The 26606-nt window shown below is 39.6% G+C and overlaps 1 protein-coding gene across 3 annotated transcripts in view; it reads left to right on the top strand.

The window, feature by feature from the left end:
• The window catches only part of TESK2 (testis associated actin remodelling kinase 2), an 81141-nt gene that overhangs the window by 42531 nt on the left and 12004 nt on the right, over positions 1 to 26606 (top strand). For all 3 annotated transcript variants that reach the window (XM_042463458.1, XM_042463459.1, XM_042463460.1), the window contains 3 exons: positions 16520 to 16666; positions 23172 to 23254; positions 24944 to 25019. In XM_042463458.1, coding sequence (XP_042319392.1) covers positions 16520 to 16666; positions 23172 to 23254; positions 24944 to 25019 — 306 coding nt within the window. The remainder of the gene's footprint in view (positions 1 to 16519; positions 16667 to 23171; positions 23255 to 24943; positions 25020 to 26606) is intronic.

Here is a 26606-nt window from a genome sequence, read left to right as displayed (position 1 = left end):
ATAATAATAATAATAATAATAATAATAATAATAATAATAATAATAATAATAATGTTTATTTATATACCGCTTTTCCAAATTAGATCAAAGCAGTGTACAACAGGAAGTACAATACAAAGTCAAAATAAAACATAGCAGGCCTCTCTCCCCCTCAAGATGGTGGTCAGAAGGAGGGCTCTTAGTCTTTCAGGCCAGGCCTCTCTCCCCCTCAAGATGGTGGTTGATGCTATCTCACACCCCCTGAGGGTGCAGGCACCCCAGTTTGGGAGCCCCTGACTTAGAGATAAACTGAAAGATGACTTCCTATGTTTCCCAATTCTGCAGCTCTATTTTCTGTCAGTTGACTTAGCAGTCCACAGTGAAAGGAGGGTAGGACACAGTGCAGCCATGTATTCTACATGCATCAGGAAACTGCTGTTGCCAATTGTTGGCTTGCTCAGAGAAGGCCATTGAGTTAATGAACTTTTGTACAATATTATGTTTATATCGATATAAAATAGAGGGATGCGGTGGCTTAGTGGTTAAGATGCTGGGTCTGACAATCGGAAGATCGGAAGTTTGGCAGTTCGAGGTCCGAGTTCTCCACGATGGGGTGAAGTCACTAGTCCCAGCTTCTGCCAACCTAGCAGTTCGAAAGCATGCAAATGCAAGTAGACAAATAGGTACCACTTTGGTGGCAAGGTAACAGCATTCAGTGTAGTCATGCTGGCCACATGACCGTCAGAGCAGTCCTTGGACAACGCTTGCTCTTTGGCTTAGTGACAGAGATTAGCACCGCCCCCTACAGTCAGTTACAACTAGACATTCGTGTCAAGGGACTACCTTTATCTTTTTAGCTATAAAATACACCACTCTCTATTTTTTCTACAATGAAAGTGCCTTCAGACACACTTTCATTTCTATCTGAACCATTCTGTAAAGTTTTTTAATTATCTATACTAGATTTATCTTCTGTCACCAGCTATATAAACCTGTGTGTCTATGTTTGTGTGAATCCCACCATTCTTATAGCACTTAAGACAGGAGTACCAAGCATTCTTGTACAACTGTCTATCCAGGCACTGACCTGGCCCAAACTTGCTTAATTCAGCAAGGTGCAGTGCCATATGTTGTAAGGCCTTGAAAATTATACTTAGTTGTCAGGAGTCGCAAGCCTCTGAACTCTGTTTACATGACTTCCAGTGTAACTCAGTGTAGCACCTCAGGAAAAGGAGATGCATGTAAAATTTGTGCAAAGCTACATAACATAAAAACATACAAGAGCTGATAAGAGCAAGCAGAGGTCAGCATGGAAGCTACAGTTATGAATGTGATTATTGCTTTATTTTCCAGTGGCAGTGTATAACTACATTTTCCAATAATGTTTCTTTTCACCCTTTGTGACACCTTATGATGGTTGAGTACAGTAGTTTTTAGTGTATTTTCTGTGCATGTATAACTAATTTTTGAAGTTGAGTCCATTTCTGACATTGTACTTGTGACACTGTTCACATTTTGTATGAAATGAGATTTCAAGTAGGAGGATGTCATATAGAATGCTATCGCATGGGTGACATTGGTATCCATCAATAGTGTTTGTGACATTATTTTTTAAACAAAATGGCACTTCTGTCAGTGACTGTATGTTGCCCTGCTGTGTACTTCCAGAATGAAAATAGGGGGCTTGTGATAGGATGGCATTTAACAGAAAACATTTTTGAAAAAGTAGAAAAGCTTTTAAAATAGAGGTGGACTTACAGAAATGAGAGAGAGATATACTGGTTAATGGATATATCACAAGTAAACTAAAAATAGTGCCTCCAAATAGCATTACTGTGCTTAGTGATTATTGCAGACTTCAGAAATATCACAGCTGCCACATCTTATTTCTGTATACATAGGATTCTTTTTAGGGATTTGAAATCTTGTGAAATGTCGACCAATTTTCTGTCACTCTGCAAGAGAAAGTTCTGAATGTAGCAGCTAATGTTCTCTAGAGGATGTTGAGGCAGGAACATGGGTGGGTTGGCTGCCTGAAATAGAAAAACTTAAATCCAAATGCTGCTTAATGCTGGAAATTAGTTGGTGACCAAAAACAGTTTCCTATCCCTGCAGTAGGAGATTTGGGATGGGGAGTATCTTGAAAAGTTAAACTATAGCATGTATAGCTTTGCTTTGTTACTGGTAAGGAAGACATACTGCTTTTGATAGAAGAGGGACTGGTGAAACTAAGGAGGTTTTTCTCTTTTCATCTCAGCTAGAGTTTATCTTCTTGTTCTTTAAAGCAAAGAGATCAGTTTATTTTCAAGACCTTTTTTTCCCATTTTTTACTTTCACTTCATGAAGCATCTTCTTGCAGTAGTTCTTCTAAAGGATGAGGTCACAAAGTTCTCCCTGTGACAGTGGGTGGTGAGAGCTCTGGTTAAGGAGAAACTACTGTGCTTACCTTTTTCTGGGGGGAAATGCAATAGACGTAACAAAGCAGGTGATGTTCCTTGCAAGTAAAGGAGTGACTACATTTCTCCAGCAGCTGTTCCAGTGAAGGCAGAGATGTGAGTGAAGTTTTATTCCAGCATTAGTTTTCCCTTCTGAATAAGATGACACATTGTATGAGGGTTGTATGTTGCAAAAGTCAGTAAATGAAACCATACTTTATTTTTGTGTGAATGCACACTTTTTGATGTAAAGTAGTCAATTTGGCATGGAATCAGTTTTGGCCTAGAAGCCATCCTTAATTCATTCAGATATTCAGTAGTGAAGTCTCTTGAGATCTTAATGCATATTTCATGCAGTTATTTTTAGCAACTACCAAGGCCTTTTAAGAAACTTGAACCGAGTTTGGCACTCAGTTGCACAAATAGCTATTTTGTTTCCTTATATGTAAAGTTTTTTTTATCCTGTGTGTTTTATGTACATCAATTTATTGTGGCAGTTCAGAACCTTGTTTTTATTTGTGAATGTTCACTTTTTAAAAAAGCTGAATTAAATTCACTCTAATTAATTAAATTTTACAAAAACATTGCTGAAATCCTTCTCAGTCCCTCATAATTAACTACCTGAAATGCTAAAATGAAATCTCAAGGTCTCTGGGACAAACCTCCAAAGTTGTTGGATACTGTAACTCTCCTCTCCATGGGCAGAAGGAGGTCTCCCTATTGAGGTATTCATTGAATGATGTCAAATCTTGCTGTCACTTGGGCTGTGCTGTCCACAATGGTAGTCAGGCAGTTTGAGAGCATGTTGGATGACTGGAACTCTGAAGCATCTTCATTTGCCCAACATACACTCCTCAAACAAGAGCTAAAAATTATGTCAGCCTGGGAGTTAGTATGGTAAATGGAAGTAATTAGGAAAAAAGAATCAAACAGTGGGGAAAGAGAATAAAATATTATCTGTGTCCCTTTCTGTCCAAACCAGAATGAGCCAACTGGATGTAAGAGGTTGTAGTTTCTCCACCATGGATACTACCATCACTGGTGCCATAGAATTGCTCTGTTCATCTGATAAAACAACCATCCAAAGTAGTTTCTGAAACTGTAAAATGTAACCTGTCTTCATCACAATTGCATGGGAATTACAGCAATAGACAAAATATCTGTTTCAAAGAATATCATTTGAGCAAAGACAGTTATGTGCAAACTCATCTCCTGTTGTAATCACACCATGCACACAAACACAGGGTAAAGCCTAGAGTAAAAAAACCTCTCATTCTTATTGGCTTTATGCAAGTTGATAATAAGCAGTAATCACATGCAGTTGGCACTCCACATGTGCGACTTTGATGGTTGCAGGTTTGATTATTCACAGATTTGATATGTTCTCTCTAGGAATCTCAAGTCCTCCAATATGACTCTGGTCAATGTCCACTGGAAGGCACACTGAAGAAACCAGAGATTCCTAGGGCGAACACTTCTCTAGGCATTTGTCAATTCTCCAATGCAATTCTATAGTCATCTTCCAGTGGATGTTGACCATGGAGTTGTACTGGAGAACCTAGAAATTCCTAGAGAGATGTTCTCTCAGGTTTTTAAAAAGTGATTTTTATTTGTAGTTTTTCCCTTTTCATGGGGGTCCTGTGCCTCTAATCCCCACAAATGTGGAGGTCCCACTGTATAACATTTTCAGAAGAAACCCAGAGCTGATGTGCTTCCTTCTTGTTCTTCCTTTTGGTTTAGCAGCATGCTGTAGATTGTTTGTTGTGCAGATTTCACAAATGGTGATTTAAGATTATGGGGAAACTAGTTTTTGTCAAATATACTGAGTGCTTCACCATTGTTAAAAATGTTCCTAAACCAGAAGCATTTTACTGTAAGGGTAAAGTGAGGAGGTAGAGGAACAAGTGCAAGGTTTGTGTTTGGTTTAACATTGGGTATACCCTAACGTGTCTAGAAAGAAAGAAAGGGTGTGGAAGGTATTTGGCTCTTACCATGAACCACCTGAAAGACAAAACATTTCTAGTTTTTTTGTTTTGTTTTGTTTTCTAAAAGTGAAAATTGATTGTTACATATATATAGTCCTTGTTTTGAAAGGTGTTTTTGTTATGTTAGTTTATTTGTTGACATAAAGACCAGTGGGAGAATCATAGACGCTACTTTGGATAAACCCATGGACTTCTGCTAGCTTAATGCAAATGTTAATATCCTTTTTGGAACAATGCACTCCCATTCTATATTGTATTTTGAAACTTTTCTCTTGCTTCAAAAAGCAACAAGTCTTTATGGGAAAGAACTAGCTGGATAGGTTTTGAGGCTGATTTGCCTTCTAGATGTTCACAGACTCTCTGTTTAATGATCTGCTCTATAATCTTTCCTGGTATTGATGTCAGACTAACTGGACAATAATTGTTGGGATCCTCTTTTTTTTCCCTTTTTGAAGATGGGGACAACATTTGCCCTCCTCCAGTCTGCTGGGAGTTCTCCTCAGTGGCTCCGATATTACATTTGCCAGTTCTTTTAATACCCTTGGATGTAGTTCATCTGGTCCTGGAGACAAAACAGCTTCATTTATATACCACTTTATACTGAACTAACAGTGTCTAAGTGGTTTACAACTGTAAGCTAATTGCCCCCAACAATCTTTGTACTCATTTTAGCGACCTTGGAAGGATGCAAGCCTGAGTGGAGCTTGAGCCTTTTTGTTGGTATTGAACTCGCAATCTTATGGTTTTGAGTGAGTGGCTGCAGTACAGGTATTTAACCACTGCGCCACCAGGGCTCAGTATATTTGTATATTCATTTAGATTAACCAGGTATTCCTGTGCTATCTCTTTACTGTCCCTATTCTCTCCTCTGCTCCATTATCTTCAGGTTGAGCACCCTTTGCCTATTCTGAGAAGACTGAAGCAAAGAAGGTGTTGAGTAATTCTGCCTTTTCTCTGTCCCCTGCTAGCATTTTGCCATCTTCTCCATGGAGTGGCTCTACCGTTTCTCCTTCTTTCTTTTGCTGTGGACATACCCAAAAAATCCCTTTTTGGTGTTCTTAACCTCTCTAGCAAGCCTGAGTTCATTCTACACTTTAGCTTTTCTGACTTTACACCTACACATGCTTGCTATTTGTTTGAATTCCTCTTTGGTGATTTCCCTATTTTTCCATTTCTTATACAAGTTCCGTTTAAAATTTAGCTCAGTTGAAAGTTCTTTAATCATCCATCCTGGCTTCTTGAAACATCTCCCATTTTTCTTCCTCACTGGAACTATTTGAAACTGTGCCTTCAGTATCTCCTTTTTGAGAAACTCCCATCCATCTTGAACACCCTTCTCTTTTAGTATTCCTGACCATGGGATCACCCCAGTACTTCTCTAAGTTTACTAAAATCAGCTTTCCTAAAGTCTAGAATGCATGTCTGACTATGCCTGACGTCTCCTTTCCATTATATAACAAACTCCAGGAGAACATGGTCACTTCCACCTAATGATCCTACCACTTGCACTCCATTAACTAGGTCATCCCTTTTGGTTAGGATCAGATCCAAAATAACTGATCCGCTTGTTGCCTCTTCCACCTTTTGGACAATGAAATTGTCTCCAAGGCAAGTGAAGAATTTGCTAGTCCTTGAGGATTTGGCTGAGCTTGACTTCCAGCAAATATCAGGATAGTTGAAGTCACCCATCACTACTACATCTCTCCTTTCTGAGTGTGTGGTCATCTGTTCTAGAAAGACATCATCCAATTCCTCCATCTGATTTGGGGGTCTGTAGTAGACTCCAACAATAACATCTCTGTTGTTTCCCTCCCCTTTAAATTTTATCCAGATGCTCTCAACCTGGCTTCCAGAATCAATGTCCTGGATCTCTTCACTGATGTAAATGTCCCTTACATATAATGCTATTCCTCCTCCTTTCCTGTTTTGCCTATTTCTCTTGAAAAGCTTATAGCCCTGTATTCATACATTCCAATATGAGACTCATCCCACCAGGTTTCAGTAATGTCTATAATATCATATTTGCTTTGTTGTGCTAGGTGTTCAAATTCATCTTGCTTATTTCCCATGCTCTGTGCATTAGTGTAGAGACATCTTAGACCATGGGTCCTCCCTACTTGCTGCCTGTGCATGTTTTGTTGTTGTTGTTTTTTGCCTCCCACTTTTAGGTCCTTGCACTGTTTGTCTTGTTCCCTCTATGACAGTTTGACTATTTTCTCCAGCTCTTTTGCCTTTCAGACTAGTGTCTCCTCCCCCACATCTCAGTTTAAAGCCCTCCTGATCAAATTTTTGAAACTATTGGCAAAAACCTTTTTGCCAACTGGCATGAGATGCAACCTATCCCTTGCCAGAAGTCCCTCCTCATGGAACCTCAGACTATGATCCAAAAATCCAAATCGTTCTTGGCGGCACCATCTGCGGAGCCAGTTATTCATCTCTGCTATTTTCCTCTCCCTTATACCCTTAGACTGGGAGAAAAGACGAGATGACAACTTGTGCATCCATCTCTTTCAACTTGCTATCCAAAGCCTCATAATCCCTTATGATATTCTGAAGGCTTTGCCTTGCAGTATCATTGGTTCCCACATGAACCAAAATAAAGGGGTAACGTTCAGTAAGCTTGCCAAGTCTTGTCAGCCTCTCTGTCACATCACGGATCTTTGCCCTATGGAGACAGCACACCTCCCAAGAAATCTTGTCAGGCCCACAAATCACTGGTTCAGTACCTCTCAGCAAGGAGTCCCCCATGCCCACCACACACCTCCCTCGAGGCTTAGTAGCAGCTATTCCCTTTGGTGGTACTCCCAGGGTCCCCTGCTCTGTCCCTGAAGTCTGTCCCTGCTGCTGTTCCTCATCATCCTTGATAATAGAGATTCAAATCGATTCTGTAGTTGCAAGCTCACAGAATGTTCCCTGGTTTCCCTATTTCTGTGTGTGACATTCCTCCAACTATCTACTTCTGTTGTATGTCAAGTGACCTCCTCCTCCCCAGCAACTTCCTCTGTGTGTTTCCCGTCAAAGACCCTTCAGTCCATTCTGTAAAGGAAAACCTCTTGCTCCCTAAGATTTTGAAGTGTAGATACCTATGCCTCTAGCTACTGGACATTCTCTTCCGAGAGGGCTACCAACTTGCACTTCAGCAATTCAGCTTTCTTACGTTTAGTAGTTTATTCACTGGTTTTTTTGTGGGTTTTTCGGGCTATGTGGCCATGTTCTAGAAGATTTTCTTCCTGACGTTTCACCAGCATCTGTGGCTAGCATCTTGAGATGCTGGCGAAACATCAGGAAGAAAATCTGCTAGAACATGGCCACATAGCCCAAAAAACTCACAAAAAAACATGAATGCTGGCCATGAAAGCCTTCGACTTCACAGTTTATTCACTTATTTTTATTTAATGCATATCCTTCCTTTCTCCTGAGATAGAACTCAAGATGGTTTACAGTATAGTTTAAATTATAGCTAAAAACCTGATAACAGGTTAAACTATTAAATAAGTTACTCTTTTACAACACTATAATTTAAAATAATATAAAAGCAAGCACTTAAAATAACAATAAGAATAAAGATATAGCACCCATCACACTAAAATACCTTTCTGTGCAACCACCTAGTTGCCAAATGTTTACTTAAATAAGAAGCTCTTTATCTGCCAACAGATGGAGAGTAGAGGTAGAGGCAGCCTAGCCTTCTGTTGAAGAACTGAGAAGGCCTTCTCAGGTGTTCCCACCAAATTGGTTTTTAATAGTGATGGGATGGAGAGAAAGTCCTCTGCCAAGAACCTTAAGACTCAGTCAGGCTCATATAGAAAGATAGTCTTTCAGATAGTCTGGACCTAAACTGTGTTGGGGGTTTGTAGGTCATAATCAACACATTAAATTGTGCCCAGAAAGAAACTGGTAACCAGTAAAGCTATTTTGACACATGCGTTATACTTTCCCTGTAATCAGCCCCAGTTAGCAATCTGGCCACAGCATGTGTCACCATAGCCACAACTGACCGTATGTTTCCATAACCCAGACAAAATGCAGCTGTTGCACAAGTTTTAACTGTGCAGTTACACTTCAGGCCACTCCAACACCTGGACAACCATGCTCAGGCCTGAGTCCAGGAATACATCCAAGCTGGAATACAACCATAGCCACAACTGACTCTATATTTCCATAACCCAGATGAAATACAGCTGTTGCACAAGTTTTAACTGTGCAGTTACACTTCAGGACACTCCAACACCTGGACAGCCATGCTCAGGCCTGAGTCCAGGAATACATCCAGCTTCTCAACATTCTTTTTGAATTGTATTGCCCAGAACTGGACACAGTATTAAAGGTGAGGCCTGACCAAGGCAGAATATAGTGGCACTATTACTTCCTTTGATCTAGATAGTACTATTGATGCAGCCGTGAATCCTATTGGCCGTTTTAGCTATCACATTACACTGTTGACTCATGTTCAATTTGTGGTCTACTTGGACTCCTAGATCCCTTTCACATGTATAAGTCTCATTAAGCCAGGTGTCCCCCATCCTATATCTATGCCTTTCTTTCTTTTTTCCTTTTGCCCTAAGTGCAATACTTTATATTTCTCTGTGTTGAAATTCATTTTGTTAGCTTTGGCTCAGCTTTCTAATCTGTTAAGATCATTTTGAATTTTGATTTTGTCCTCTTGGGTACAAGCTAGTCCTCCTAATTTGGTGTCATCTGCAAATTTGATAAGCATGCCCCTTATTCTTTCATCTAAGTCATTGATAAAGATGTTGAATGGAACTGGGCCCAAGACAGAACCCTGTGGCACTCCACTGGTCACTTCTCTGCAGGATTTATTTATTGGTTTATTGTTTGCTAGTGTCCCCCCCCCCCCCCCGCCCGTTATAGATTATAGCCACTGGCCATTTTTCAGTGTGATTCCCTCCACATACAGTGGACCCTTGTTATACGCTGGGGTTTGGTTCCAAGATCCCCCGTGTATAACAAAATCCGTGTATGCTCAAGTCCCATTACATATAATGACATAGCAAAATGGTGTCCCTTATAAAAAATGGAAAATCAAGGTAAATTTATACTTTTTTGGAACATTTTCAAACCGTGTATGCTTAAATCCGTGTATAAAAAATCCATGTATAAGAAGGGCCGACTGTACAGATTGAGTATCCCTGAAATCCAAAATATTCCAAAATCTATAACAATAACAACAACATTTATTACTTCCCCGCCTCTGCCCATGGAGAGGCAGGGAACAACAACAATTAACAGACAAACAATATCAGTTAAAAGACTTTAGTTAAAATGCATACACAGAACAAATAAAACATATACATACTAAAACAATCCACAATTAAATTTCATAACTTAAAATTCATAATTTAAAAATCATCTGAATAATCCTGCCAGAAGATCTTGGTCTTTAATGCTCTTTTAAATTTGGACAGCATATTCAGCTGTCAGATCTCTTCTGGGAGGCTATTCCACAGTCTATGGGCAGCTGAAGAAAAAGTCTTCTGGCTGACAGTTGCCAACCTAGTCTTGCCAAACTGGAGTAAATGTGTGCTAGAGGATGTGAGTGTACAAGGCAGAGTATATGGGAGGAGGTGATCCTATAGGTAACCTCATCCGAAAACTATGTAAGGTTTTAAAGGTAATAACCAACACTTTGTACTTTACCTGGGAACTAATTGGCAGCCAGTGGAGTGATTTTAATATTGATGTAATATGATCATGCCTGGATGTCCCAGTAATCTATCTGGCTGTTGTGGTTTGAACTAACTGAAGTTTCCAAACTTGGTACAGAAATAGCATGTACAGTGCATTGCAAAAGTTCATTCTTGAGGTTACCAGTGCATGGACTACCATCTTTAGGTTCTTCAGCTCTAGATAGGATACAATAGGATACAGCTGGCATATCAGCCGAAACTGATAGTAGGCACTCCTGGCCATTTCACCTATCTGAGCTGCCATTTTGGAGTGATGGATCCAGAAGAACTCCCAAACTGCAATCACAGTCTTTCAGAGAGAGAGCAATCCCATCCAGGACTGGTTTACACACCTCCAAACCCAGGTTAGGACCCTCGTCAGTAAGCACTTCTGTCTTACCTGGATTTAGCTTCAATTTGTTACTCCTCCTCCAGCCCATTACCTCCTCCAGACATTGATTCAAGCACTGTCTTTAGCTTAGATTGTGTTTGACTGCATGGAGAAATATATTTGGGTGTCAACAGCATACTGATAGCATGCCACCCCATGCCTCCAGTTTCATGTACATGTTAAATAGTATTGGTGATAGGAGGGTACCTTGTGTTATGCTATATAACACCTCTTTTTTGAGGAGCAGCTATCCCCAAGCACCACTATCTGGAACCTACCCAAGAGATAGGATCAGAACAACTGAAACACAGTGCCTATGATTCGCAAATCCCCCAGGCTTTCCAGAAAGATACTATGGTTGATGGTATTGAATGTCATTGAGGTGTCCGAAAGCACCACCAGGGACACACTCCCCCGTCAGTGCTCAGGCAATGATCATCCACTAAGGTGACCATAGCAGTCTCAACTCCGTATCCTGCTGTGAAGTTGGTTTGACATGGGTCTAGATAATTCGTATTGTCCAAGACTGCCTGGAGCTGGAAGGCATCCAAAATAGCTGAGATAGTGAATCGCTGCTTTCTGATGGCTCTGTGTACACAAACTTTGTTTCATGCACAACATTATTTTAAAATATGTATAAAATTATATTTAAAATATATGTATAAAATACATTCTAGCTATGTCTATAAGGTGTATATGAAACATAAATGAATTTCATGTTTAAACTTGGATCTCGTCTCCAAGATACATTACTATGTAAATATTCCAAAATCTGGAAAGTCCCAAATACTTCTGGTCCCAAGTATTTCAGATAAGGGAGACTCAGCCTGTATAGGATTGTGTGGCCCAGCCTAGGTGTGAATAGGTGGTATGCTGCCTGCAATGGGCAGCATCTACAAACATAGTTGCAAAAAGTACTGGTCTAGTACTAATGTTTGCTGATCTCTACATTTGTTTATACACAATGTGGTTCACAGAAGTTTCCCCACATAATGACATGCTTAGAAGGGATGCTGTGGAACTAGGTTACTTCTTTGTAAGCCTATCCTTTGTTTTTGCTTTCTTCTGTGATAGATCTGTTCCTCCATATAGCTGTGCAACTTGTTGCAAACAGATACAGTCATGAATTCATGGCTAGTTTTACCCTTTCCTCCTCCTGCAAGTACTTCCCATTAAAAGGGTATTGTGCCTTAGTGTGCATAAATACTTGAAGTGTGATTGTGTTTTTGCAGCTTTTACAGCTTGACCTTAGAAGAGGGCACCTGTACATGCTTTATTTAATTGTTAGACTGTTCAGAGGAGAGGTTAATAATAAGTTGCTAGAAACATTATGTTTGAACAAAAGATTCTGTAAAGGAGGCCGAAGCAGATTAAGCCAGGAATACTGGAGATGTTCAATCTTCATTCTATCTTCTTCCTGTCCCCGACAGCTTTTCTATTTCTGAGGGGAAATGTTTCAATGAAAATCTTTGCCAATACTGTGGAAGTAGATATACTGTATCTAGTTCGCAATATGAACAACCAGTAATGTAAATGGTTAACAATAAACTTGTAGTACTTCTTAAAGTAGATTCTGCTATGAACTGTGGAGAAGCAAGCAACAAAATACTCAGCTGAACCAAAATTCTCCCTGTAATTGTTTGTTCTATAGAACTTTCCGTAACAGGCTTCAGTTTTTAGTGGAACTTCAATAGCACAAGGCTTCTTTTTAGCAGTGAGTGGTGTCTAGAAACAAAACCCAGTGGGCGTGGGCGTAATAGACTGCCATTCCAGAAACCCCAGCTCCTCTTTTAATCTGGATTTGCCAACCCTGAAAAGTAGAACTGCCACCATCCCAGAACATGCATTTAGCCTGATTTGGAAATTGTATCATTGGCTGATTGGCCAAAGTTGGAATAATATCAAAAGCAACCTCCAGAATGGAAGACTGGAAGACTGGAATAGGTACAAATGGAACAAGGACAGGGGGGAGCTACATATGAACATCACTCTTTTTGAACTATAACAGAACAAAATAACAAAAGTATAGCTAAGGGGTGAAACAGAATGTCCCAAAAGGACAGATTTGGGTTGAGCCAGCACCGTTGCGCAAGGACCACAGCAGCCACACATGCGCAGCCCCAATCCGACCACCGCTGCAGTCCCAAATGGACTGCGGCAAGGAGGAGAAAAGATCCGCTCCTTCCTGGACTGGGTTTGGGCTGCAGCTTTGGGGCATGCATCATCTAAATGCCATACCCCCAAGCTGTGCAGAAGTTGGCTTAAAATGCCTGTCTTTTTCAGGTCCTAGTTAACTTTTAATACTATACAAGATTCAGGCCTACAAGAACCAAAGCATAAGTGGCGTATAAAACTATGAACAGTAAAGCAAGCATGAAGCTGTGAGGAAGCACCAAAGTATTGTTTGGTCTATGGTGTTTTTTGTTTGTTTGTTTGTTTGTTTTTGTTTTTTGCAGACCTGTTAGAAAAAGATCCCAACTTGTGAACCTGATTATGGCCTTGACCAAATCAAAACAACACTTTGCAGGTGCGAGTGATAATGTGGCCTCAGTCTGTCTGCAAAATAAAATCTCTCAGGAGCTCACAGATAACTAGTGTTTCCCCCACCCATGTTGTTGTGTACCTTCAAATTGTTATCAACCTATGATGAACCTATCACAGGGTTTTCTTGACATGATTTCTTCAGAGTGGGTTTGACTTTGCTTTCCTCAGGTTAAGAGAGTGTAACGTGTCTAGGTCATCCAGTGGGTTTCCATAGTCAAGCAAGGATTTGAACCCTGATCTCCAGAGTTATAGCCCAACACTCAAATGGCTCTTGTTTTTCACACACTCCAATCCCCCCTTCAGAAAGGTCCTTTGTGCTTTCTGCTAAGTTTAGGTCTAGATGTAGTCTTTTTCCAAAACTGAAAGTGATCAGCACAGCAGGATTTATCATGTGCACTGCACTGAGAAAAGATTTTGCATGAATTTGAAGCAGATACATAGCCCATATGCAAGAATGTATAGATCAAAAAACTAGTTACTGGTTAATAATGGGTCCTTATCACCATTGAAAAGTACTGTACTTCAGATTGTCAGCTGGACTTGAGTCTTAAGGCTTTTGTCAACATTGCTCAGATTCTTGTGTTTATTTTATTATCCCCACACGCACCCTCTCACTGTCACTAGCATGAAAACCAGGGATGTTTATCACAGAAATATTAGAAAAAATCAGGAAACCATTTGTATCTATCAGCCTCCTGGAACAGAAAATCTTAATTGTACGCCTGTCCTTAGAGAAATTTTAGGTCCTAATAAATATAAACCCCACCAAGTAGTGATCTGTCTATGAAAAGAGTTTTTTTTTTCAAAATCATTATCCTGCTCAAAAAAAACCAAAAAAACCCAAACCTAGTGTACCCTGCTGAATTTGAGGCGCCAGATACCAATTGCAACATATTCTTGATTACCATGGAATTGTTTCCAAGTAAAATGTATGTTGAAGTCCTCAAGCATAACCAGTAGGAGGGCTCCGGTACTATTTAACTTGGGAAGGGAAATTGTGTGGCAGTACATTTGCAGAATCCTTGTACTGTCTTAAATACCATCAGATACACCGAAACTGGAAGGACTGTAGAATGGGGCACTTGATTAGGAGAATACAATTGCAGTAAATCATTGTAGTTCTGCCTCCTTGTTTCCCACAATATTTTTGGGCAAAGATGGAGAGATTCATTCCTCCCCACATCCAGCAAACTCAAATCAGGTAGGAATGCTCATCCAGAATTAAGTGCTAGATGACTTTTTCCAATTCACCAACCTGGTATGAAGCAGTAACACCTTTATCTCAGAGGGACCATCATCAGAACCACTCAGATTGTCTTAATGGAAGTATTCTGGGCTGATCCTCCTCATTTTTGTCCAGTCTCTACTGTTACGTCTACTTCCTCCATCTCTCTCTCTCTCTTTCAAACATATCTTTCCCAGCAGGAAGTAATAGCTGCACAGCTGTGTAAGCTGATTAAAAATAAAAAATACAGACAGGCAACCTTTTCTTAAAGCTGTAAACAACCAGAGAGTATCAAATCCCTCCTCTACTCTCTCCAACAAGTGCAGTATCCCTCACTTTTGTTCATCTTTGAAATGTCTTCCTCTAAGTCGGCCCTCTTTAGCATCGCCCTAGTAATAGTGGGTCTCCTGCCAAGACAGCGTTCCCTTTATGCCTCAAATCTAGGAAGCAGATGCAATATGGTATAATCTAGCAATAAATTATTACTAGAAAGTGCTGATATAGGTCTCTGCTGCAGAAGTGGACAAAATGTTGACTGTGGACTGAAAATAACCTGATTGTTCCTGTAGCATGAAAAGCAGTATTTGGTGTAGTTAGGTACTCCTTAATCTTTACTTTTTTGTTTGCCTCACAGGTTCAGTTTTATTTATATACTTACTGGTTTTCCTTTTCTTGGCAGAGGAAGAGGAAACTAGGTGGGAAAAGGCATGATATAAGTTTCTGACCATAGCATGTGCATGGTTTCAGCTTTGAATCATGGCATAGCAATTTGAGTGTTGGACTATGATTCTGGAGACCAGAGTTTGATTCCTAGCTCAGCCATGAAACCTACTGGGTGACTTTGGGCAAGACATATGCTTTCAGCCTTAGGAGAAGGCAATGGCAAACTTCCTGTGAATAATTTTTGCCAAGAAAACCCCATGAAGACCCCAAGCATTAGGGTCTCCATAAATGAGAAATTATGTTAAGGCACAAAACACACATGTGCACTGTGTTGTTCACCACACATACAAACATTTTTTCATTGTATCAGATATGACACAGCTCTAACTTAATAGAACCTTGCATTTGTCTCAACTAAATACTTGCTGCAACCAAAGAATGATTGACATAGTAACATTATCTTTCTATTGTGAAGAATTAATTTGTTCTTAGCAAAGATCGCTGTATTTCATGATCCTGGTCTGCAAGTGGTAAACAACTACACTTTTTTATGAGATGGCCTTGAACACTCCTGGCATAAGATACTGAGCAACTTGAGCTGGCTCCTAAAATCTGGGCCATGTAGTTTGGTATGCAGCCAAAGAACATGTCGTTTTGATCCTTAGATCCTTGAGTCGTTTGGACAGTTAAAAATGAACAGTTCTTTGATTTGTAATTTAGTGAATTATATAATTATTGGGTTCCTACTTTATATTCAAGTGGCATTTGGAGTGCAAACTTTTATTAAACTAAGTGTGTATTATAGAGAATCGTAAGCATTCATGTTTAGTGGACTTGAATTTTCTTACTGCTTAACAAGTGTGACTTTTCATTTGATATTACATCTATGCAACTCTACAGTATGTGTTGGCTTGCAGAAATATTTCACAATGGGATACTATTCTGAACAGTCCATGAATCTCAAGATTCCCAAATAATCAAACTATTTATTTATTTTATTTATTTTATTTCATTTATATCCTGCCTTTCTCCCCAGAGGGACCCAAGGTTGCAATAACAAGAACATGTTATTGTAGGAATCAAGGGGGAGAGAACAAGAGTGAATTACTTCATAACTCCCCCTGCTGGCAAAAAAAAAGTAATCAGAGTAATGAAAATCCAGGATCTGTTATGTTATTGAAGACTTATTTGCTTACTATTTATAAATACTTGCAGGAGCATTTTATGGAACTGGACATTATGAGAGTCAATATTGCTGTGTCCTGTTTTCTCATTTGTTACCATCTTGCTATTTGATGTAGAGTCATGAATGAAGTGTTCTGCATTTGCATTTTTAGTGTTGTTTTTTAATCTATTAAATGGGAACCGGCATGTGCCTGGTTTTCTTCTTGGCCCATGACAGTCATCTGAGTAGCTTTGAAATGTGCTGATACAGTTACTTAGTAAAGTTGTTTGGGATCACAACTTAATAAATTATTAATACTATTGTATAAACTTGGTTGTACCCTAGTCAAAAAGTCCACCAGCTTTTATCTCAAGAACTGCTTTGTTTTGAAGTCCAGTTTTAACTGTAATTTTATTTTTAAAATGATAAATCTTTTTCCCCCCAGTATATCAACTGTGGTAACCTCGAACAGTTGTTAGACGGCAACCAGCATCTGCCCTGGGCAGTAAGAGTGAAACTGGCCCTGGACATTGCTCTGGGACTTTGTTACCTTCACTATAAAGGCATTTTCCATCGTGATCTAACATCTAAGGTACTATTATCTCTCACATGAAGTCATTTTACAACAGATATGTTACGCTTTGTGGTCAGCTAATATTCTTGAGCGGTTTTGTTCTCCCCTCTCCTTCTCTGTGCCTCCCGCAGTAAAACTGTTACATAAATTGTCACTTTAAAGGATTGTGAGAAAACACTGAAACATAGTTTAGTGGATTAAACTTTCCCAGAACAACTCATGTTGTGTAGATGTCTGCGAGGAAGCTAACCTGAAGTAGAGGTCAAAGTAAATGAATTAGGATTGTGTTTCTGGGAAGACAATTGCACAACTCATATTTCTTTAGTTTGCCAAAAATTATCCAAACCCCTTAGTTATCCAAATTCAAGGACCCAAATTGTAGAAAACAATAAATTATTGCAGACATAGAAATTTGTACACCTTCCCTAAAAGTTTAATGTTGCTTATCTAAATGCTCCCAGATAAATTAAATTGCTGCCAAGTTAGATTGAGCCACTTTGTGGTTTTATTCCAGAAGCTGTTTCAGGAATGGGTAAAACAGCAATAGGAGCCTGTATGGTATATTGGTTTGACTGTAGGACTAAGACTTTGGGAGACCAGGGCTTGAATCTCACCCATAGAATCCTTCAGGGTGACTTGGGCAAGTCACACTGTCTCAGCCTCAGAGGAAAGCAAAAGCAAAAATCACTGAACAAATCTTGCCAAGAGTATCATGTGATAAGTTAACCTAGGTTTCCATAAGTTGGAAATGAGTCAAAGACACACAATAACAAAAACAGAAATCCAAAGTATTGTACAGAATCTTCTTTTCAAGATCTCATCAGTGTTGCCATTTCCAGTTATATCTAATAGTATGAATTTTTTTATCCTTCCTTACAAATATACTCATAGGTTTTGAGCTTTGCATAATTACAAAATGCTGAAGAACAATCAGAAATTTAGCAACCTGAAAGCAGATGGCACTAATTCATAAAAGGAGCTGCTGTAAAACACAAGGCATTATTTTAAAAATAATGATGATTTTTAAAATATTCAATAAATAAATTGTGTCACAGTTAACAATAGAAGCTGACATGCCAGAGCTGCAAACTGGGATTCACTTTTACTGTCTGCCAGCTCTGTGGAGATGGTGCAGAGTGGAATAAAGAGTTATTGTCCCCTGTGTTGGAAAGAAAAGTATCCAAAATCTCTTTCTCCTGTTTATAGGAGTCCTTCCAGATTTCACTATACTGATTTTATAGTTGAGCTGTGGTCTTCGTGAACCTCACTCCAAACAGGCCAAATATTAACTGATAGTTTTGTGAAGTCTTGCCATTGAAGACTTAGATCTGAAATACTAGAAAAAGACATTTTAGTGCAAAAGTTGCATTGTTATAGCATCCATTGATTTGGGAATCCACAGGTATTTGGGGATCCACTGGAACCAAAACCCAGCAGATACCAAAGGACCATTGTATATAGGTCACATATTAATAATTCTCTAATTTCCCACTGTCTCTATCAGGACAAATACATGACATTAAAAATCTCTGTTAGCAAGAATATATTGTTAGCCAGCAGCATTTCTTTCAGTTCTGCCATTTTATAGTAATGACTATATAATATTTCATGAATATAATCTTAAAATGGGGAGCTATAAGTTTGCTGTTGCCTAACTCGTCTGTCATTGTCCTTTAACAGAACAATTTGCTCTTGGTTGATGCTTTTGCTAATATGAATGAATCTGCAGTAACAAACCTGAGTGTAAAGCAGTTCCTTTCAGAGGAATTTGCTTTCTATAATACAGTGAAAATCAATGGAAACTGCATGTGGCATGGAGAAATTATTGCTAGTGGATATCTGTTCTTTATGAGGGAGGGAAAAAATGAATGTTGCACTTCCTTAGCAGGATTACACTGTGCAAAGCAGATGTTAAGCTCCCCCAACACACAAATGGAGCTTTATGTTCTCTCACATCTGTTTATGCATAAACATTTACAATATTAACTCTTCAGAGCCTGACTTGAGCTTCTTTAAATGACTTTCAGCAGAGATTTCAGCCTAAAGCACTGTTTGGATCATGTTAACTCTGCAAAAGAGAAATCTCTCTCTAATGAACACATACAGGTTTGTTAATATAGTGTTGGACCATTTTATATGAGCAATGCAGCGATACATTCCAAGGAACTTGAATCTGCTTAGCAAGAGCCATAGTTCTATGCCGAGTGGATGATTTGTCTATAACATGCTTCACATTCATTGCTTGGCAAATTCGGCCTAGGAAAGGCTCTGCTTAAGAATTGTCAGTTAGAGAGTATTGGCCTGATAAAGTAACGGATGTTCTTGTCAGCCTTACTTCAGATTGCTCTGAATGCTGAGACACAGAAAAGGACCTTTCTGTGTGACGTTAGTAGATTGGGGAAATGTAAAATACTCAGCTGTCCATTTCATGCTCCAAAGGTAATGTCCAATAGTTTGAATTGTAATTGGCAACAGACTAGCAGCAACTGCAAACCTGTTTTTTCAAGGAGAATGCAACCTCATCCACTCCTACTGACTGAATTCATTTCTATTACTGTTTGGATTAAGTTCTTTTTCTTTTATCATTACTATTTTATTTATATCCCACCTTTTCCCCAGTGAAACTTACTTTCAAAGACAGTATGGAAATATTCAGTATCCACGGTATATATAACCCCTTTTTCTTACCATGATTGCCTTGTCATTAATCAAAATAAATATCAGCATAAGTTTCTCAGAGGCCTTTGTGGGGGCTTGATCCAGGCTGGCACAATGCAAAAGCCCCCAGAGTTGCCCTGTCATGCAAAGCTTTAGTAGAATACCAGTAAAATTACTTGAGTGTACTTGTACATGTTAGGTTTTTACCTTTTAGTAATTCTCATAATTCATAGGAGATCGATGTAAAACTTTTAATACAAATACTTTGAGGTATAATCCCAAGGATTCAGCAAATGTTTGCAGATATGTGAAGAAAGAGCCCTTAATGGGTGATTTTCCTTGTGCCTTAATTTGGTCAGTATAATAATAATAAATAATAAACTATTTATAGCCTGCTTTTCCTTGGCAGATCAAAGCGGGTTACACAGAAGTACACAAATGTACACTTTACAAACAGTAATCATATAAACATCCAATCAATATATAAACTATTAAAAACATGTTAAAATTACAAAATTAAAACCACACAATAACTAGCATAAAGTGCTGGTGCAACAAGTGCAACGGGGAGAGAGCGGATCTTACAACATCTGGGGGAAAGCCTGTTGGAAGAGGAAGGTTTTTAACCTCTTCCTAAATAGGTCAAGGGAGGTAGCCGAGCGGAGCTCACCAGGAAGAGAGTTCCAAAGCTGCAGGGCCAAGATAGAGAACACCCTCTGTGCAGTCACAGAATATTTCGTGCCTGGAACCCTCAACAGTTGCTTCCCGGCCAACCTGAGAGCGCGGGGCGGATTATATGGGGAGAGGCGGTCCTCCAAGTACCCTGGCCCCAAGCCATTTAGGGCTTTATAGGTAATAACCAACACCTTGTATTGCTCCCGGAAGCGAATGGGCAGCCAATGTAGATCTTGTAGGACAGGTGTTATATGGCTGGTCCTGGAGCATCCAGTGACCAACCTTGCTGGCATGTTCTGCACTAATTGAAGCTTCCGGGTTTGGTACAAGGGTTGCCCCATGTAGAGCACATTACAGAAATCCAACCGAGAGGTCACCAGAGCATGTACCATCGTTTCAAGGTCCCCCCGGCCCAGGTAGGGTCACAGCTGGCGTATCAGCCGAAGCTGATAACAAGTGCTCCTGACTGTCGCATCCACCTGAGATGTAAGGTGGAGCGACGAGTCCAGAAGCACCCCCAGACTGCGAACTGAGTCCTTCAGGGGGAGCGTGACCCCATTCAGGACAGGTGGACAAATATCCATCCCCAGGCCCGGGGAACCTATCACGAGTACTTCCGTTTTCTCTGGATTCAAACTGAGTTTGTTTTTCCTTATCCAGCCCATTACTGACTCCAGACAGGCATCTAGAGGGGAGATGCCATCCCTGGTCACTGCATCAGTCGGAGACACAGAGAAGCATATTTGGGTGTCATCAGTGTACTGATAACACCGCGCCCCGTGTCTCCGGATGATCTCTCCCAGCGGTTTCATGTAAATGTTGAATAGCATGGGGGACAGAATGGCTCCTTGAGGGACACCAGATGTAAGTGCCCTCTTATCAGAGCACATGTCCCCCAGCTGCACCATCTGAAATCTGCCCGAGAGGTAGGAACGGAACCACTGGAGCGCAGTGCCCCCGATACCCAACTCCCTCAGGCGTTCCAGAAGGATACCATGGTCAATGGTATCGAAAGCCGCTGAGATGTCTAAGAGCACTAACAGGGACACGCTACTCCTGTCCATGCCCAGACGGAGATCATCGACCAGGGCGACCAGGGCAGTTTCAACTCCATAGCCCGCCCGGAAGCCAGTTTGAAATGGGTCTAGAATATCAGTATCATCCAAGACCGATTGAAGTTGAATGGCAACAGCCCTCTTGATCACCTTCCCCAAAAAAGGCAGCAGCAAGACAGGCCAATAATTACTTCGAATCAGGGGGTCTAGGGAGGGCTTTTTAACAGCGGTTTTACAATGACCAATTTCAAGCTGGATGGAAATAGCCTTCCCTGAAAGATGACTTAATTATGCGACGCAACATAGTGGTTACGGCCGCCGCCCCCCTGAGCCGCTAGCCAAGAGGGACAGGGATCGAGAGAGCATGTTGTCTTCCTAACACTTCGAAGGATCTTGTCCACTTCCTCAGTACTCACAGACTCAAAATGATCCAGTACAATTGAGTCCACGGAAGCTCTGGAGACCTCTACTCTGGATCCTGAAGAAATATTGGCATCGAGATCAGCCCTTATTCGAGAGGTTTTATCCGCGAAGAAGTTGTTAAACTCATCACAGCAGGCCTTGGAAGGTTCCAAAATAGAGTTCAGGGAGGAGGGCAACTGAGTAAGCTCCCTCTAAATCCCCTCTAAATCTAAAGTTAAAAACTTGCATTGCGCTCTCTGGCACTTGATACTAAGTCAGTATGAAACCAGGAGAGATTGCAACAAGATATTTCACTTTTATAGAATCTCTTGGGCAAAGATGTACTAGTCCTACTGGAATAAGGACTTGCATAGCCTTCTGAAAAAGACCAATATCCTCCCAACTAAAATTTCTATGCATTCTGCTGAACACTATGTGTGAAATTAGTGTTTAGGTTCATTGGTTACTTTACTAATTGATCGTCTGTGTATATGAGTTTCAAGCAAACTACTTCAGCATTTAAAATTAAAGTTAAGCTGGGTGTTTGTTTGTTTTTATGGGTGGAGTGTAGTAGCAAACCTGCCTGGAACACCAAGGCATCAAGGCAATGTAAGACTGACTTGATTTTCCCCAAATCTGTTTACATAATATTAAAAAACACTTCTGTAGTCTTCTTAATCTCAGAGAAAACTGTTCTTAGTTTGCATATAAAGGTTTCCCTTGCAGTATTTGTAAACCAGATAGTGGATAGCTGTGCGGATCCAGGGAAGCAAACAATGAATATCAGTTATTGCTGTCCACCAAGTAATTTATTTTTAAAAATATGGTACTCCATCTTCAGGACATGAAGTCCATAAACCATAGAGGAAAGGTCAGTTTTCATTTTAAAGACTGTTTAAATAGTTGAAAAATTGTTTGTCAGTTTAAGGCATGAACTGAGGGTGAAGAGAAAACTTTCTTGTAAAACACCTCTTATTAGCACATGGTTATTTCTGCACTGAGTGTGCTGAATTTTCATCATGGTTTTAGCACTGCAGTATGATTAATGTTATCCCTCTAGGGTTTAGCTGTATTTTGCAGTGAACAAATATTTAACCACAAGCAAGCTGAATGAATGCATTCTTTGAAGAGAGATAACAAAGACCATAATTGAGAAGCTTTAAGTGTGTGTTGGGTTGGCCTGATTCAGTTGACCTTGTGTAAATTTATAAATCCCAAAGTGAACTCCGTGTGGTACATCTGATTCAGGTTAAAACAAATAATATTTCAGACTAGGAATCAAACAACCATCCACATGCTTAATAAAGAGTATATTAACAATTCAATGCAAAAAAGTTTAATTTTTCCAAATTGTTCTTTATATGAGCAGGCTGGAGTATCTGAACTAATTGATTTTACAGGATGCCACCTGAGAGAAACCCACTTCTGCCTGCTCCTGTCCTGTGTTTTTGTGAAATGTTCAACATGCAGTGCAGTTGTGCAAAACTGTGTATACCTTATTTAATTGGGATAGAAACAAAGACTTAAATTGGTTGTCTCACACTTTCATTGTCTACCACTTCCACAAACCTATTCACACACACACAGGGAAAGATTCACATTTTTAATATTCTGATTTGTTGTTGTGTGCCTACAACTTGTATCCAACTTATAGCAAGCCTAAGATAAACCTACTGTGGGGGTTTCTTGACAATAAATGTAGGCAAAATTAATTTTTTATCTCTTTCTTTCAGAACTGTTTGATAAAGCATGATGAGAATGGATATTCTGCTATAGTTGGTGACTTTGGTTTGGCAGAGAAAATCCCTGATTTTAGGTAAGTGTTTCCAGAGCTGATCAAAATAAAAGATCAATAGCACTACAGATTTGAACTAAATAGTCATAGTGCCTGAGTACATGCTGTTTAAACTTAGGAAAAGATCTTCTGGTTAATTTTCACTGAATTGGTTATATTCTAGCCTTTCAGTTCTAATTATGAATTTGCATGAATAGTGCAGAATCTGTATAGACAAAGACCTGATGAATTTGTTATCATGTAAATTTCCATAAAGTGCAGCCCAGTTCATCAGATGCATAACATATTATCTTCAAAGTTTTTATGTGCTCTCTCACATAGAAGAGAAAAATATGAACACTGGAAATAAAATGGCAAAGATGCAAAGCATGCAGTCTTCAGTATCATAAATGGATGCAGTAACCATTCACAATAGCTGTAAAATGTGATAATTTACCAACAGAATTAAAATGTATTATTCTAGTCCAGGTATTTCAGGCTTAAATCACCCTTTGAAATATCTCTGTTGAACTGTGCCAACTTTCAGTTCAGCAAAAAACTGGAAAACCAAGTCACTGTTTACTTTTCTAAATACACCCATGTGTGTACATTATACCTACCAATTGAGAATAATGTTTCACTCTTTTGGACTGGTAGCCTTTAGTCCAAAAAAGATTATGCCATAATAAATTGGTTAGTGTTTAATAAATTGTTAGTGTTTAATATGCCATAATAAATTGGTTGGGGTCATAAGCTTTCATTGGTTTTTATAGTTTTTTGTGGGTTTTTCAGGCTATGTGGCCATGTTCTAGAAGAGTTTATCCCTGCCATTTTGCCTGCATCTTTGGCTGGCATCTTCAGAGAAAGATTTTCATTGGTTTTGCTGCAGTCGACTAAGACACCTGTGCCACTGGAAGTAATTAGCATAAATTTAAATTATGGTCAAACAAGATTAATTTCTAAAATGAGAGAAATGCTTGCATGTGTCTGTGCATGGTATAAGCTTGTAATACCTTCCAGCTGTTGGTGTTTTATGGCAGGCTGTTATTAGGTACTGATGGTGGAATGGACTTGCACGTGTCCAAATATACTTTTCGTCATACGAACTGGATCTGGCACTGAAACAGATCCTCGAAATGCTAGTGGATTCAAGGGCCTTAGCTGTGAAGAACAGTATCTTCAGATATCACTAGTTTGGTCCTCATTTTACCTAGAAGCATTTTTCTTATCCTCCTGTTTTTCCTGTTAAAAATGTGAGTTTTGTTTCTATTGTGCAATGTAACACAAGTGTTAACTGATGAGGTAAAAATACCAGCAGCTGTTTTTGTAACAGTTCTGATCCTGAACATGCTTTGTATACTTTCTACAATTTGGTATTGCCATAACATGCTTTTACCCGTATAAACTATTTAAAACATTTCAGCAGACTGTGATCCATTAATGGACAGAAGCGCAATAGTTTGAAACAGAACTCAACTAAAATGTACAGATCTAATAAGTTGGATATAGAGATTAAACCTTTTTATGCCTTCACTATGACAAATGGATTCTTAACATATTTCCTTGCAGAATTATATAATAAAACATGGGTAGATTAGTGCCAAAGCTGAATTTGGATATTTTGCATGTGTTAAGGTCATAGTTATTCTTGTGGTTAAAGTTAAAGGGCACATGAAATGCTTATGAAATACTTCTTTTAACTACTGTATCTCTCCCTTCAAATTTGTAAAGTGAGAAGCTGCCAGTGGTGGGCTCTCCTTACTGGATGGCACCTGAAGTGCTGAGAGATGAGCCATATAATGAAAAGGTTGGTATGTTTTCAGTCAACATCACTTACATAAAGTATTGTCAGTGGGGCACAGGTTGTAATTCCTTAGCGTTTTTATGTTTACAGCTGTTCTGACATGACTGCAGTGAATCAAGCAGTTTAGTTTAATGCATTTCACTTTAAATTAATCAAGTAGGACTGTCCTCTTATCTGAATCTGATTTCAGAATTTTGTAGGTTACAAGACAACTCAGTTCACTGAAATGACAGTGACATTTTAAAACTGACAGGCTTAACACAGCAGGAAGTCTTGGCCTAAATATGATTGTTAGTCCCATCTACAGTAGACCCACTGAGTCAATGGGAACTTGGTAAATCTAACTTCCATTGATTCTATAAATCTGCATTAGTCGAGACTCTAGGTGGATTCAGGCCTTTTTGTGGTAGCTATACAAGAGGTGATGGAAGTGTGGATTGTTCAATCCTACTCAACGAAGCATGGCTTGTTTTGATCAACTGAGTCAAATCATAGATTCATACTGCTTTATTAGTTGTGCTTACCCTAATAAATTCTATATAATGACCTACTTTTCATTGCCATTTTTCATATTTCTATATACAGTAATGCCCATGGCCTTCATTGTCCTAAAATATTCTGTGTGTAGGCGTGGCCACTCTTAAAGTACATATTGTTTTGGCATGTTGGTTCCTTGTTAGGCAAAGACTGCAAGGGAGCTTCCTCATTTTCACTGAAGCTGCTATCAGATGTTACTGTATTTATATTTACATTTAGATATGTGTGTTGATCTGTTCTAAGGATGTCTTAAACTCCTGCAGATTTATAGCCTAGTATATTATGAAAATTATGATGCCGGTGATAAACACACTTGCTACAGGGAGGTTATTTTTTTATAATACTATAAAATACATATTACTATTATTTTATTTTAGCTATTGTTGAACCAATAATATACTGCTGTGAAACTTCACCTAATTTTAAACGAGAGCCCCTCCCCCCCATGGAAATGTACTCACCAGATTTTTGACAGATCTACAGCATTTTCTGAGCTCAGGAAAGATGACTTCTGGTCATCAGAAGTTAAGTGTATACAGTACTAAGTAACTGACATCTGTGTCACTCATGAAGTAATTTGTTCCAGTATTATGAGTAAAGTTGTAAGAAAATACACTCCAACAACCCCCTAAAACATACAGGCAGGGGGGAGACAAAACAGGAAGAGGCAATTTGATCCAGACATGCATGCAAAGAGAGAGAGAGACAGGATTAAAGAGAAGAAGCAGCAGAGGATCCTATAGTACAGTCCGTCCTCGCCTTACGCGGGGGATCTGTTCCGGATCCCTCCGCGTAAGGCGAATTCCGCCTATGCTCGAGCCCCATTGGAAACAATGGAGCTCCGGCACCGGGCGCGCACAGGGCGCAACAGGCGCGCGCGCCCATTCAATTGAATGGGACACGCCGCCCCTTCCGCCCTGCGTGCGCCCCGCGGCTTGAGCGCGTATGCTCAAGGCCGCGTATGGCGCGCCCGCGTATGGCACGGGTGCGCTGTAGAAAATCTTCGATGAAGCTTCTTTACAGATACCTTTCTGCACATTCTGAAGTGGCTTA

Source organism: Sceloporus undulatus, chromosome 4 (assembly GCF_019175285.1).
Source record: "Sceloporus undulatus isolate JIND9_A2432 ecotype Alabama chromosome 4, SceUnd_v1.1, whole genome shotgun sequence".
Lineage (NCBI taxonomy): Eukaryota > Metazoa > Chordata > Lepidosauria > Squamata > Phrynosomatidae > Sceloporus > Sceloporus undulatus.
This window is presented reverse-complemented; position numbering and strand designations above follow the sequence as displayed.